Genomic DNA, 14,269 nt, shown 5'->3' on the forward strand with positions numbered 1-14,269 from the left:
ACGTACAAATCCAACTATTACTACGAACCAGAAAATTTTGATGTCTATCAATTTAACCACTTAAAATAAATTTTCGTAATTTTAAGAAATTTAGATAAGAAGTAGAATAAAAATCTATGTCCTAAAACTAGAATAGCAAGAAATAAGAAAGAAAAAGAGTGTGTCGGAAAAGGTCGAAAAATAAAAATAAGAAAGAAAAAGAGTAACTTATAGAACTTAAAAACACTCGACTAACCCAACCTTATTACTATCACTAACTTAAAATTATAATCGCAAATTGAGATTACTAATTGGAATGATAATTGATACATAGGTAAAAGGTGTCTAAAAATATTAAAGCTTACAAGTAAAACTATATCCCAAATGGAAATATCTTAAAAAGAGGTACTAAAACTTAAAAAGGCGTCGCAAAATTCTAAAGCACCTAAATCTTAGTCTAAAGAAAAAATACTTAAGGGATTTTACGGCAAATCCTAAAAATCTAGAAATAAAAATATAACTATAGCAAAAACTAAGTTTAAAACTAAAAACTAGCGAAAAATACAAATATTACGCTAAAACAATTAAAAAGGGAAAAAATATAAAAATATACTAAAAGTTGTGAAAATTACAATTTTTATAAAAATATTATTTTTATATTATTTATTTATTAAAACTATTAATTTTACAATTTAATTAAACTAATTAAACAAAATAATAATAAAAACTAAAATAAATAATTAATTAAAACCTAATTAGGGTTTTATAATAATAATTATAATAAATAAATAATAATTACCCCGTAATTAATTGCTGACTAGGGTTTCTGTCGGTGTCAGAGTGGCTCCGCGAGTCGCGGTTCCACCTGGCAAAAATCTCCGCGAGTCGCGGTGAATGAAAATTCAGATCAGGTGCAGTATTAAATTCGACGTTTTACTTTTTTTTCTTCCTAATTTCTATTTTATAATTTCTATTTTAATAAAAATATTTATATAATAAAAACTTATATTAAAAAACTAAAATAAAAATAGAAATACTTTATAATTTTATAAATAAAAAAATCTTAAAAATAGATTTATATATATATATATATTTTTTTGGTTTTTGATTTTATGTTTTAATAAAAACAAAATATTTAAATAAAACTTATATTTTTTTAAAATAAAAATAAAGAAACTTTACAAAACTTAAATATTTAACAAATTCTTAAAAATATTTATATTTTTGTTTTCTTTTTATGTTTTCGAATAATTAAAAACGTATTTTTACAAAAGTGAATTTTAATAAAAGTAAACTAAAAATAATTTTTTTTTTATTTTGCGTTACGCTTCTGGATTTTAAGCTAGATTGTTCCCCGGCAGTGGCGCCAAAAATAACTTGATGTTATGCGAGGTGTATATAAAATAGCTTTATATTTTATAAGGAAATACTATTAAATACGATACAATTTTACACAAGATATTTATTTATTTATAGAATGGATATACTTAAACCTTGCTACAACACTTATAGGCAGTGTACCTAATCGTACAGTAGTGTAGTTTTTAGTAAGTCCGGTTCGTTTCACAGGGAAAATCTTTAAACAAAGCTTAACGCTATATTAGTTTACTTTTATAAAAATACAAATATATATATAAGTAATATTATTATTATAAAGGGGGGTTTTTACCGTTTAATGACCGGTTTGTCGATTTTAAAACTTTAGTCGCAGTTAAAACAAAATGTAAAATATTAAATAAATAAAAGACTTAATTTAAAGCGTAAAGTAAATAACGATAATGAAATTGCGATAAATAAAAGTGCGATAAAATAAACTTGCGATAATTAAAAAGTACGATAATTAAAAGTGCAATTAAATACAATAACAATAAATAAAAGTGTTATAATTAGAAGTGCAATTAAATATAAAATAAAGGGAATTAAATATGAAATAAAAGAATTATGCTTATTTAAACTTCCGTAATCATGATGTTTGACGTGTTGATTTTAGTTTTATGCCCATGGGTTAATTGTCCTTTGTCCTGGATTATTTAATATGTCCGTCTGGTTTTTGTCCATAACAGTCCATCAGTCATAAATATAAAGTGCGAGTGTCCTCGTCAAATTATCTTTATACCCGAAGTTAAATATTCCAACTAATTGGGGACTTAAACTGTAACAAGATTTTAATACTTTGTTTAATAATTACACCAGGTTATCGACTGAGTGTAACCCAAGGTTTTAATACTCTGTTATCAATTATGCCAAGTGTCCTTGTACATAATTTCACCCCTGTTTTAATAATTCTAGTGGCTATTAATCCATTCCCGTGTCCGGTTAAATGAACGATTATTCGTACATATAAATATCCCGCCCATCGTGTCCGATCGAGTGTATATGGTTATTTATAGGGACGTCCAATTGTAAATCTTTATATTAAAATTAACAAACTATCATTTAGTTAAACAAATATAAAGCCCATTAATAGCCCATAGTCTAATTTCCACAAGTGTCGTTCTTTTGTCCAAACCCCAATTATGGTACAAAGCCCAATTACCCAATTTTAGTAATTAGCCCAACATCATGATTACTTCGTTTTAAATAAGCATAATAATAACTTAGCTACGAGACATTAATGTAAAAATGTTGAACATAACTTACAATGATTAAAAATAGCGTAGCGTTATACGGACAGAATTTCGACTTACACCCTTACAATATTCGCTAACATACCCTTATTATTAGGATTAAAATTAAAATTAAAATATAAATTATAAATATAAATATTACGTATAGATAGATGGATGGATATATATTGATATTAAAATTCGTCGAACTGCGTTGGCTTTTATAGGCATTTTCATATTTTGGGGCTCCGCGAGTCGCGGTACTTTTAGCCTTCGAACTCCGCAAGTCGCGGAGTTCGTTTTTACAGCTCATTCAGCCTTGGCTCTTTGTTTGTCGACGATTTTAAATAATAATATAATATATATATAATTTTTAAGAATTATTTATATATTATATTATATTCATGTGCATAATTGACTTGTAATTTTTAGTCCGTTGCGTCGAGCGTTGAGAGTTGACTCTGGTCCTGGTTCCGGATTTTCGAACGTCCTTGCGTACAATTTAATATCTTGTACTTTGCGTTTTGAATCTTGTACTCTTGTAATTTTGAGACGTTTCTTATCAATAATTGGAACCTCATTGATTGTATTTTGTACTTTTGAGCTTTTTGGTCGTTTGCGTCTTCAATTCGTCGAATCTATCTTTTGTTTTCACCTTTTATTATTTAAACGAATATCACTTTTAAATAGAACAATTGCAACTAAAAGCTTGTCTTTCTTGAGGAATAATGCTATGAAATATATGTTCGTTTTTAGCATTATCACACGCACCTTTTCGTTGTAATACTTCGCAATTTGTTGTTTATTATTTGCTTCTCTTATTGCAGCCATTAATCTGCGTTGCTCCGCAAAATTCAAGTTTTCGCATAAAGCATCATTGTTTGCTGTTTCATCAAAATTGGCAACCCTATGTGTTGGCACAAAAATTTCTGCGGGGATCATTGCCTCCGAGCCATACACTAGACTAAAGGGTGTTTCGCCAGTGCTTTTCTTAAATGTTGTGCGATGCGCCCACATCACATTGGATAGTTCATCAACCCATCCAGTTCTCTTTTCATTTAAGCGCTTTTTAATGCCACTAACTATATCGCGATTAGTTACTTCGCACAACCCATTGGCTTGCGGATGTGCCACAGAAGTAAATTTTTGCACAATGTTGAGTTCCTCGCACCAACTTTTAAAGGGATCTTTTGCTATCTGCGCCCCATTATCGCTAACAATTTCGCGGGGAATCCCAAATCGGTAAACTATGTGTTCTCAAATGAAATTTCGCACTTGCACTCCTGTGATTGTGCGCAATGCTTTTGCCTCTACCCATTTGGTAAAATAATCGATTTCTACAATCAAGAACTTCACATTTCCTGCACCTGCAGGAAACGGCCCTAAAATATCGGTCGCCCACTTATAGAATGGCTAAGGCGAATTTACTGGTATCATATCATGCCTTGATCTCCTGTTCTGCGGTGCATGTCTTTGACAACTTTTGCATCTTTTCACTATTTTTGCCATATCGCGATATAGGGTTAGCCAAAAGTAGCATAACCGCATGATCTTAGACGCAATAGTTTTATATCCAGAATACAGCGCGCAAGAACCACTATGGACCTCTTCAATAATCATCTCAGCCTCTGCGGGGCCAACACAGCGCATTAATGGTCCATTGTAAGATTTGCGATACAATGTATCATTTTCAATGGTGTACATAGGCGACCTTATACGCACTAATCTTGCCTCATCTTTATCTTCTGGCAGTATGTTATTGCGCAGATTTTCAATGATTGGATTCATCCAATTTGGCTGTATTTCCTCGACTGCCGCAACAACTAAACTGCCATCAATTGCTTTACTGGGAAACTCCTCTACCCAAACTTGTTTTTAAAAGTGTGAAAAAGTTAAGGCCGCAAGCTTTCTTAATGCATCTGTCTTTTTGTTTTGGCTCTTGAAATTTGTGCGAGCTCAAAATGCTCAAATTTTTTCGCAGTTTCTTTTAGCAACTTTAAATACTTTTGCATAGAGAGCTCATGCGCATCAAATGATCCATTGAACTAATTGGAGACTAATTGCAAATCAACATATGCACGCAACTTAGTGATGTTTAGTTTAAGCGCAATGTTTAATCCAGCAAGCAACGCCTCATATTCAGCTTCATTATTTGTAACATCAAAATTGAATCGTAGCGCGTATGTATGTTCTTCACCGTTTGGGCTTGTCAGAATCAAGCTCGCGCCTGCACCTTCTGCGCATGATGCGCCATCTGTGAACAAATCCCATGTTTCACCTTGAACAGGCTTCAATTCAGTTCGCTCATGAATTACCTCCAATTCGCCTGTCATTTCTGCCAAATAATCAGCCAAAACTTGCCCCTTCACAGAAGTTCACGGAAGATATGTTATTTCATAAGATCCTAATTCAATTGCCCATTTAGCAAGCCTTCCAGATACTTCAGGCTTGTTGAGAACATGCTTAACTGGCAGATCAGTTAATACGTGAATAGGATGCGCTTGAAAGTATCTCCGCAACCTTTTTGATGTTAACAATAATGCATAAACAAACTTTTCCATTGGCGCATAATTGACTTCGCTTACTGTAAGTTCCTTACTTACAAAATAAATTGGCTTTTGTGCTTTATCACGTTCTGCCACCAACACTGAGCCCAAAGCCTCATTCGCAATTGAAACATATATGTATAAAATTTCACCCTTTATTGGCGCGGTTAGCGTTGACAATGTTGCCAATAATTGCTTCATTTTCTGAAATGTGCTATCTGCCTCCGCAGTCCATACGAAGTTCTTCTGATTTAAACATCCTTTAAGCGTTTTAAAGAATGGCAGTTGCCTTTCCGCAGCCTTTGACAAAAATCTGGTCAAAACCGCCAATTTGCCTGTCAAACTCTGCACTTCCTTAATTGTCTTTGGCACAGTCATACTTTCGATTGCGACAATCTTTTTAGGATTGGCTTTAATGCCCTGCTCAGTAACATAATATTCCAAAAATTTGCCCTCTTTTTCTCCAAAACTACATTTGGATGGATTTAGCTTCATATTTATTCTGCGCAGATTTTGAAACGTTTCCGCAATATCCTGCAACATTTAATTTTGCGATTTGCTTTTGATTACTAGATCATCTACATACGCTTCAAGATTTCGCCCAATTTGGCTTTCAAATGCGTTGTTTATCAAACGTTGATATGTAGCGCCAGCATTCTTTAGTCCAAACGGCATCTTAATATAACAAAATATGCCCTTTCCCGTATGAAATGCAGTTTTATCCTCATCTTCTTCCGCCATTGGAATTTGATGATATCCTTTATAAGCGTCCAAAAAGCACTTAAAAGGATATGCATTTATCGACCCCACCTTCCAATCTATTTCTGGCAACGAATAATTGTCCTTAGGACAAGCTTTGTTGATATCCTTGAAATCAATACACATTCGCTACGATCCATCGGGCTTTTTAACCAACACTGGGTTCGCAACCCATGTTTGATACTTAACCTCACGCAGAATTCCTGCATTAACAAGTTTATTGACTTCTGCGCACAACCACTTCATGCGATCTGGAGCCATACCTCTGTGCTTTTGAACTATTGATTTTAGCGCAGGGTTTGCATTAAGTCTATGCTCCGCCATTTCTCGTGGAACACCAATCATATCTTGCTCACACCAGGCAAAAACATCCATATTTGCAGTAAGCAGTTGCACTAATTGCCTTTTATTGTCAACGTCTATATTATCGCCGATTTTGATTGTTTCCTCTGGATAAGCGCGGTTTATGATAACCAAACTATCTTCTGCACTTGCATTTGCATTCACCGCTCCTTGTAGATTAACATTTGCACAAATTGGCGGTAACATCGCAGAACTCATCGTTGCAATACCTTTTCATGTTGCAAATTTCATCATTCCGTGTATAGTTGTGGGAATTATTCCTAACTTTGATAACGCAGCGCGACCAAGCAACATATTATAGCGCGAAGCAGAGCGCATAACATACAAATCTAAACGCTCTTGTCGCATTAAATGTGCATCTGCTTCATCAACGAGCTCAATTTTGAGCGATAATTGTCCAACCGGCCATGCAGATTCTCATGCGAAACCTGATAATGAAACTGCAGTAGGTATCAACTCTGCTTTGATGCTTTCTGGTAGTTTGCGAAAGCATTGCTCATATATAATATCTACACTGCTTCCTGTGTCCACATGCACCTTCATAATTGTGATTCCCGTATTTGCAATTTTTCAAGATACGATTATTGGCGAATCAATCGCGCCATAATTCTGCGTTGGCGGAAACATTATTGGCGCGAATTGCCATTTTTCAAGAATTTCCGCAGCCTTTCTCTTGTGAGCTCTTTTTCGCTTATGGACCATACTCACTACCTTTGCTTCATGCATTTGTCGCTTGCTTACATATGCTGGATCATTTTCGCGCGATTTTAACTTCTTTGAGCACTTTCGCTTTGGTTTTGTAAAATTAATAGCCTTTAAATCACTTTTAAATCTGTGATTCCGTTGGCATTGAAGTTTTAACAACTTCGCAGTTTTTCTAGAAACTACGTCATCATTTAACTCTTTCATTTTCTTCTTAAATCAGATAATCAGACACTTTGAACGTGCAATCCTGCAAATCATCGAATAAGAACATGAACACAATTGAATTCACAATTAAATCATTCAATTACACAGAATAGATTTTATCAAATTTAATTTTTAATTCATGTCCCACGGATGGCGCCAATTGATCAATCCTAAATTAGATGTAACGATCTAATTTAGGAATTGAGTGCAACGAGGGGTGGATGATGGTGTTGATAATATTTTTGGGACCTTATAATCGTCTTTCACTTAGATTATAGTGATCAATCACCACGTTCCGGTCTTAATTGCATTACCTTGGCTTAATTATGATTAAGGCTTGGGCGTATTCACAAGCGAACCATAAAAACATTGGCAATTGCACAGAATCAACAACCTAAAATGAGAGGCCAAGCTCCCTATTTACAGGTTTGGAATTTCTGCGAATCCAATGACTGCGCAACACCGACATACCGCAGTGTTTGCGCGGGACATTTTCGCACAATTCTTTCTGCGGGCTTCCGCAATATTCTAAGCGCAACACATAAATACTAACTCATGTCCGCGGTGCTGTTTGTTCTTGTATTTAAATTGCCTTTTGCAGCTAAAATATACATATGTATGCCTATATATATGATCATACATATTGTCCTCACACAGAAGAACAGTAGATCAACAGCTTGTTACCGTTTCAAATATATCGACGCGTTCACGAGCCATTGGTTACAATATAACTTTTTCTTACGCGAACGGTTGGAGATCCGCTAAAAGCTTTTAATTTGAATTTTGTTTAGAGTCAACACTATATGTTTTAAAAAAATCATTTGTGGGTTAACTCGTGATAGATTGAATATTTTTAAAAAAAGTTATCATAAGTGATTCAAGTAAGGAATAAATCATACTCCATCCGTCCCAAATCTATGGTCCATTATTCTATTTTGGGATGTCCCAAATTAATTGTCCAGATTCTTTTTCAACCAATCAAAAGAGGTTAATCTGGAGAGAGAAGATATATTATTGGTGGAGAATAGAGTTAGTTGGATTTTCTAAAACTGCGTGTTTTTTGTCTGGGGACAATAGATTTGGGACGGAGGGAGTAATTTATTTGTATATACAATAATATTTTTAATAACACTCCTACTAAATACGAGTAATTATTTATAATTATTTATAAATATAAATATAATATAAATATAAATATTAAATATAATTATATTACTATAATTATAATTATAATTATAATTATAATTATAATTACAATTACGATTTATAATTATAAAATAAAATATAATAATTCTTGTAATAAATAGATACTATCCTGTATCTCGCTCCACCAGCTCATTCATATTCATTCTTTGCTTCTTCCTTTTTACACATATATCACTCACGAGATCCCCATTTTCTTCTTCCATTTATTTTCATCCTGTATTCATGTACTGTTACCCAGCTTTCCCCTTTCTATGTTCTTCCGATAAAGTTCCCATTTTTATAGTTTTTTAACTTTTCTTTTGTATTCATATACACTATTTGAATATCTATCTTCTTACAAAATCAAAAACCCAACCTTTTGTTGTAAGTAATTAGTTACAGTTCTGAGTAATGGAGCATGCTCTGAAGGTGTTCGACGAAAAGTCTCAACCAAATGTAGTTGAAGAAAAATCATCTTTACTTGAGCAGAATAAGCCCGATTTCAAAGAACTCGATCTGGGTTCATTGCGTTTAACGGAGAAAGATAAAGACTTATTTCGTAAAAGATTTAATAGATCCCATTCTGGAGAGTTAAATGCTACCAGCATCCCAAATATGAACACGCAGGAAAAGATTCGATCTGGGTCCGGTGAATTGAATCGGAAGATGGGTCACCGGAGATCGTATTCTACCGGTGCTCCGTTGATACATTCAGGTAATGGGACAACTTACGTTAATAGAAGTAGTACTGCTAATACCACTAGCTCCGGCAGCACCTCTACTACCACCAATAGTGGTGGCAGCGGTGTTGGTGATGGTGGCAATGTAAGTTCAGTTAATTCACCAAACACAAACTTGTTATACCCAAGTGGAAACATCTGTCCATCAGGTAAAGTTCATAAACCTAATATGAATTCTCGTAATCCGACAACCAGACCCGAAAAATTAGGATTGGGCATGGGTACAGGTAGTTATGGTCATGGGAGTATAATTAAAGGTGGGGGGAAATCAGTGGAATCAAATGGTGAAAATGGGATGATAAATGTTAAGAAGGTAATGAGTAGTCATGATGTAGAAGAAGTGAAAATTGCTGGAAATGAGTTTTTTAAAAGAGGGAACTTTACGGAAGCGTTATCGTTATATGATCGTGCGATTGCGATATCACCGGAAAATGCTGCTTGCCGGAGTAATAGAGCGGCGGTTTTGACTATGTTAGGGCGGTTAGGGGAGGCTGTGTGGGAATGTGAGGAGGCTGTAAGGTTAAATCCTGGTTATCAGAGAGCTCATCAAAGATTAGCATCTCTTTATCTCAGGTGATTTTACTAGAACATGATACAATTAATCTTTTAGATTTATAGATGTATTCAATTCAAATTCAGTTACATACATAAGTTTGATTTTCACTTAATTATGTATGTATTTACTGAATATTCTGGACTTGATTTGCAATAACATACGGAGTACATCAATTGCATTAATGCTATTTTATTTTCCATCATAAGGTATATATTCTCCTACAGTTTCAGGAATTACTCCCATTTGAACTGTTAAAACTTAATATTTGGTACGGTTTTTGTGATTTTAAAATTATGTCAATGATTTGTTTTCTGGCTGTTATTATTGCTTGATATTTTAAAAATCAATTTATATTTTTTTTTTTTTTTGGCCTGAATAGTCAGCAAATTATGATGTTAAATCAATTTTTAACAGGTTAGGACTGGTGGAACGTGCGTCCCACCATCTTTTGTATGTTCGAGCGAACGATTCAGCCGAGTTGCAAAAGTTGCAGGCTTTAGAAAAGCATATAAATAGATGTTCGGATGCTCGAAAGATTGGTGATTGGAAAGGAGCCCTTAGGGAATGTGAAGCAGCCTTGTTAACAGGAGCCGTATCGTCTCCCCAAGTAATTAACTCTGATTTTGTTCTAATGTTAATCTTTATCATTATGGTTGTAATTAAGATTAAGTGGAGTTAATGCTGTGGATCTACAGATAATTGCTTGCAAAGCGGAGGCATTTTTGAAACTTCATCAACTTGAAGATGCGGATTCTGTTTTAGTTGAGTTACCTAAATTAGAACCTTTTCCAGTCAGTTGCTCCAAAGTCAAGTTCTTTGGGATGTGTTGTGAAGCGTATGTGCTTTACGTACGAGCTCATGTTGACATGGCATTTGGAAGGTTAGCTTTCTTAACAATGTGTTTTTAATCGTAGTAAAAAAGTATTAACAAGAGTTTCATGTCTGATTATTTTTTAGTCCTCCAGTTTTGAAAAAGTCAAAAAGCTCTCTCTTTCTGCGCAAGAGACTATTATTGGTTCTACTGATAACCGCTAACGTAGCACTATGATTTCATGGTAATGGCAGGTTTGAAACTGCAACTGCATTTGTTGAGAAGGCCAGGTTGATCGATTCTGAAAACATGGAAGTTGCAACGTTACAAAAGAATGTAACATTGATAAACCGAGCACGAGCTCAAGGCAAAGAATTATTTAACTCTGGTCGATTTTCGGATGCATGCACTGCTTATGGTGAAGGGCTCAAGTGCAACTTGTCAAATTCAATCCTCTACTGTAATATGGCGGTTTGTTGGTCAAAGCTCGGGTTGTGGGATAAATCAGTTGAGGAATGTAATCTTGCCCTTAACATCCACCCAAATTACACAAAAGCCATTATGAGGAGGGCCGTCTCAAATGCAAAGGTAATATAATAATATAACTAGAATCATTTATTTCTTCGGTTTGTATCATATTTGTATGCAGCTTGTAAAATGAGTTGGTTGTATTTTGTTTGTAGCTCGAACGATGGGGTAAAGCTGTGAGAGACTACGAAATCTTGAGGAAAAAACTTCCAGAAGATAATGAGGTGGCGGAATCACTATTGAGAGCTCAAGAAGCATTAAGATTGACCCGAGGGGAACCTTCTGGCGTTGATCGTCTTAATGCTACGGAATATTCATCTGGTAACTTTTCCAAACTTCCCTCTGTCTCTCATATGTTTTTGGTCCTACCCGTTTGTGCATTTGACCCGTTCCCTTCCAGCTAGATATGTTGTTTGACCCGTTGCAGTAAAACAACCCAGTTTTTTAGTCATTCATAAGTAAATACTTCGAATAGAACAAAAAGTGGGATCACAATTGCTACATTTGTACTAAATATATATTGAAGTTTGGTTTACAAAGTAATGTTATGAAGTTGACCTGAAAAAGTCAAAGTGCCTAAATCGTTTATTTTTCTGCATGAAACAGAGCCTCAGCGTAGCAGCATAAAGAGTCGGAACCATTAAGTCTACATTTACTTACGAATCCATTTTTGATTTTTGTGACCCGAGTACATGAGATACACACGCTTAGCAATCCTTGTGAAATCAATATACCTACGCCCGCACGACAAATTTATATTATTGACCAAGGATGTTTATGTTCTCAAAAGCAAATGCAAACAGTACAGTTTGAGGAACAAGTGCCTTATGTCAAGTTTCAAGTACCACTGTCACACCATCCCTTGTTGATATCAGAAAGGGACCAAAAGGAGATATTACCCAAATAAACAAAATCATATATAATAAGTTTTTTTTTAGTACAAAATCTTGTTGAAACATTGATACTGTTGAAAAATTGATACTGTTGATTACATATTTACATCTTTTCTCTGTTTTTTATATTCCACTTATTATTCCAGATCATTGGAGTTGTTTCACTTAATATATTTCCCCCTTTTATGGAAAAAAAATATTGAATTATGTAAGATGTATGTAAAATTTAAAATGTCTTTTTTCCTATTATTATTGTACTTCGAAAGAATAAATAATATAATACGGCGTACCGTTTTATTCTATAGTCTGTTAAACTTATATAGTTAAGGAATACTTAAACAGATTATTATGCGAATATATATGTACTTGATGGTAAATCAAATGGATTTTGTAGAATTGTGTACATCTATATTCACCCAAATCTACACTCAGGGATCTTTCTGGCCCATTTTTACATTGTTTAATTAGTGATAATTAATTTTCTTTTTAAAGTTTAAACTAGTTAAGTCAATGAGATCAATGATCAAGTCCAAGTGAACCCCAAGGGGTTGGCTTGGTGGTAGGATGCTTGGAAAGTTCCAAAGGGACCTAAGTTCAATCCTCACTTGCTACACTTTGGGGGGCTTGCCTTTCAAAAAAAAAAAAAAAAAAAAAAAAAAAAAAAAAAAAAAATGATCAAGTCCAAGTGACCTTTGGCCATATATAAAACAAATTTAGACCATCATATTGATATTATGTATAGTATAGTATAGGTCACATACTCACATGTACTATTATTATTCGTTTAAAAGGTTGTTACAATTGCAATGATTAACACTTGTTCAAAAAATGAGATAATAATTATAAATAGAATGGGAGACAATAATGAGAGTGGAGCATGGGTGACGTAGACATTGGCGTTAGGATCGTTACGGGTGAAGCATTAACATGCCATGAGAACATGCTTCCAGCCCACCACACTGTACGTTTGCGCCATGATTTTGGAACATGTCCCAGGTTGGATAATAATCTTTATATCATTTATCTTTAACTAAAACACATTGTTGTTATATATCTATTAATAATTCAAGCATGTGGACAATAATTAAGGTAGACAAAAGTCTATGAATGTAGATGCCAATTTTTTTCTAATTGAGAATAGTAAATATTTGTAGTATATATATGCAAGCAAATGTAATCCGTTAGAATACCCATTCATATACATATATGAAATATATCTTTCTATCTCCATCCATTATTACTCTTTCATATTCAAGTATTGTGTAGTAAGTATAATAAAAGTAATTATAAACTATTGAATCTTAACACGTTATCTGCACGAAGTGCTCCGTATAATCAAGGTTTATCTAAGCAAGCACAAGTCACTAATCAAGGTAAGAAATTCTTTAACGATATCTTCTATTATTTATTAGTAAGGTAAATATTATTATCATCATAAGTAAAATTATATTTCTATAATCTAACTTTTATTAACTTCACTAACATTTATATTTATGTTATTTAAGTTATATATGGTCGGTTATACCGCCTGAATTATATTTATGTAATCTAACTTTTATTAACTTCACTAACATTTATATTTATGTTATTTAAGTTATATATGGTCGGTTATACCGCCTGAATTATATTTCTGCTATTTAACTTTTATTAACTTCACTAACATTTATATTTATGTTATTTAATTTATATATAGTCGGTTATACCGCATGAATTATATTTCTGTAATCTAACTCTTATTAACTTCACTAACATTAATATTTATGTTATCTAACATTTATGATTACGTATGTAATTAATCATTATTTATTTCATGCATACTAATGTTTATTCTTAAATTTATTATTTATGCATAATGTGTTTATTCTCTTAATCTTCGTATTTATACTAAACGTATTTATACTAAATGTATTTATAGTAATCGTATTTATACTAATAAAATTCTTTTATTAAAATTATTATTAATACAACGAGTACATAACAGTCATTAACGTCAACTAACGACGTTACAACGGTCATATATACATAACAGTCGTTAACGTCAACTAACGACGTTACAACGACTATATTTTTCAAATATAAAATAAACATCTTCGTTTTCAAATTTCACAAATCAATCTTCTCAGATTACCACTCTCAAATTTTTTTTGTAAAGATGATTCACACAAGGATGATTTTTCCTATTGTATTGGTCATACTAACTATCATCATTGTTGCTAATATACCAACGGGTGAACCTATATTCTATCCCCTTGTGGTTTTATTATTTGTAATCATACCATTATTTTGTTGTTTGCTACTTATGAATTTAAAATGATTCTAATTTCATGTTGTTAGAAATTAATTATGATTATGATTTATGTTGTTCATCTTTTTTATAATAGAAAATGTCGAATT

The 14,269-nt window shown here is 33.1% G+C and overlaps 1 protein-coding gene across 1 annotated transcript; it reads left to right on the forward strand.

The window, feature by feature from the left end:
* Window positions 1–8,643: 8,643 nt before the first annotated feature.
* On the forward strand, window positions 8,644–12,014 carry LOC139844976 (inactive TPR repeat-containing thioredoxin TTL3-like). Its single transcript, XM_071835196.1, has 6 exons — window positions 8,644–9,660; window positions 10,058–10,250; window positions 10,339–10,523; window positions 10,709–11,042; window positions 11,138–11,303; window positions 11,589–12,014. The coding sequence occupies exons 1-6, from the start codon at window positions 8,759–8,761 to the stop codon at window positions 11,624–11,626; spliced, it is 1,818 nt and encodes a 605-aa protein (XP_071691297.1). The 5' UTR covers window positions 8,644–8,758; the 3' UTR covers window positions 11,627–12,014.
* The last annotated feature ends 2,255 nt before the right edge of the window (window positions 12,015–14,269 follow it).

Source organism: Rutidosis leptorrhynchoides, chromosome 4 (genome assembly GCF_046630445.1).
Source record: "Rutidosis leptorrhynchoides isolate AG116_Rl617_1_P2 chromosome 4, CSIRO_AGI_Rlap_v1, whole genome shotgun sequence".
NCBI lineage: Eukaryota > Viridiplantae > Streptophyta > Magnoliopsida > Asterales > Asteraceae > Rutidosis > Rutidosis leptorrhynchoides.

Bases quoted from the DNA above. Each gene is read 5' to 3' on its own strand.
- LOC139844976 (XM_071835196.1), top strand. From the start codon at position 8,759: ATGGAGCATGCTCTGAAGGTGTTCGACGAAAAGTCTCAACCAAATGTA. The intron at 9,661-10,057 runs GTGATTTTACTA...AATTTTTAACAG, and splicing joins TTAGCATCTCTTTATCTCAG to GTTAGGACTGGTGGAACGTG. The intron at 10,251-10,338 runs GTAATTAACTCT...GTGGATCTACAG, and splicing joins GAGCCGTATCGTCTCCCCAA to ATAATTGCTTGCAAAGCGGA.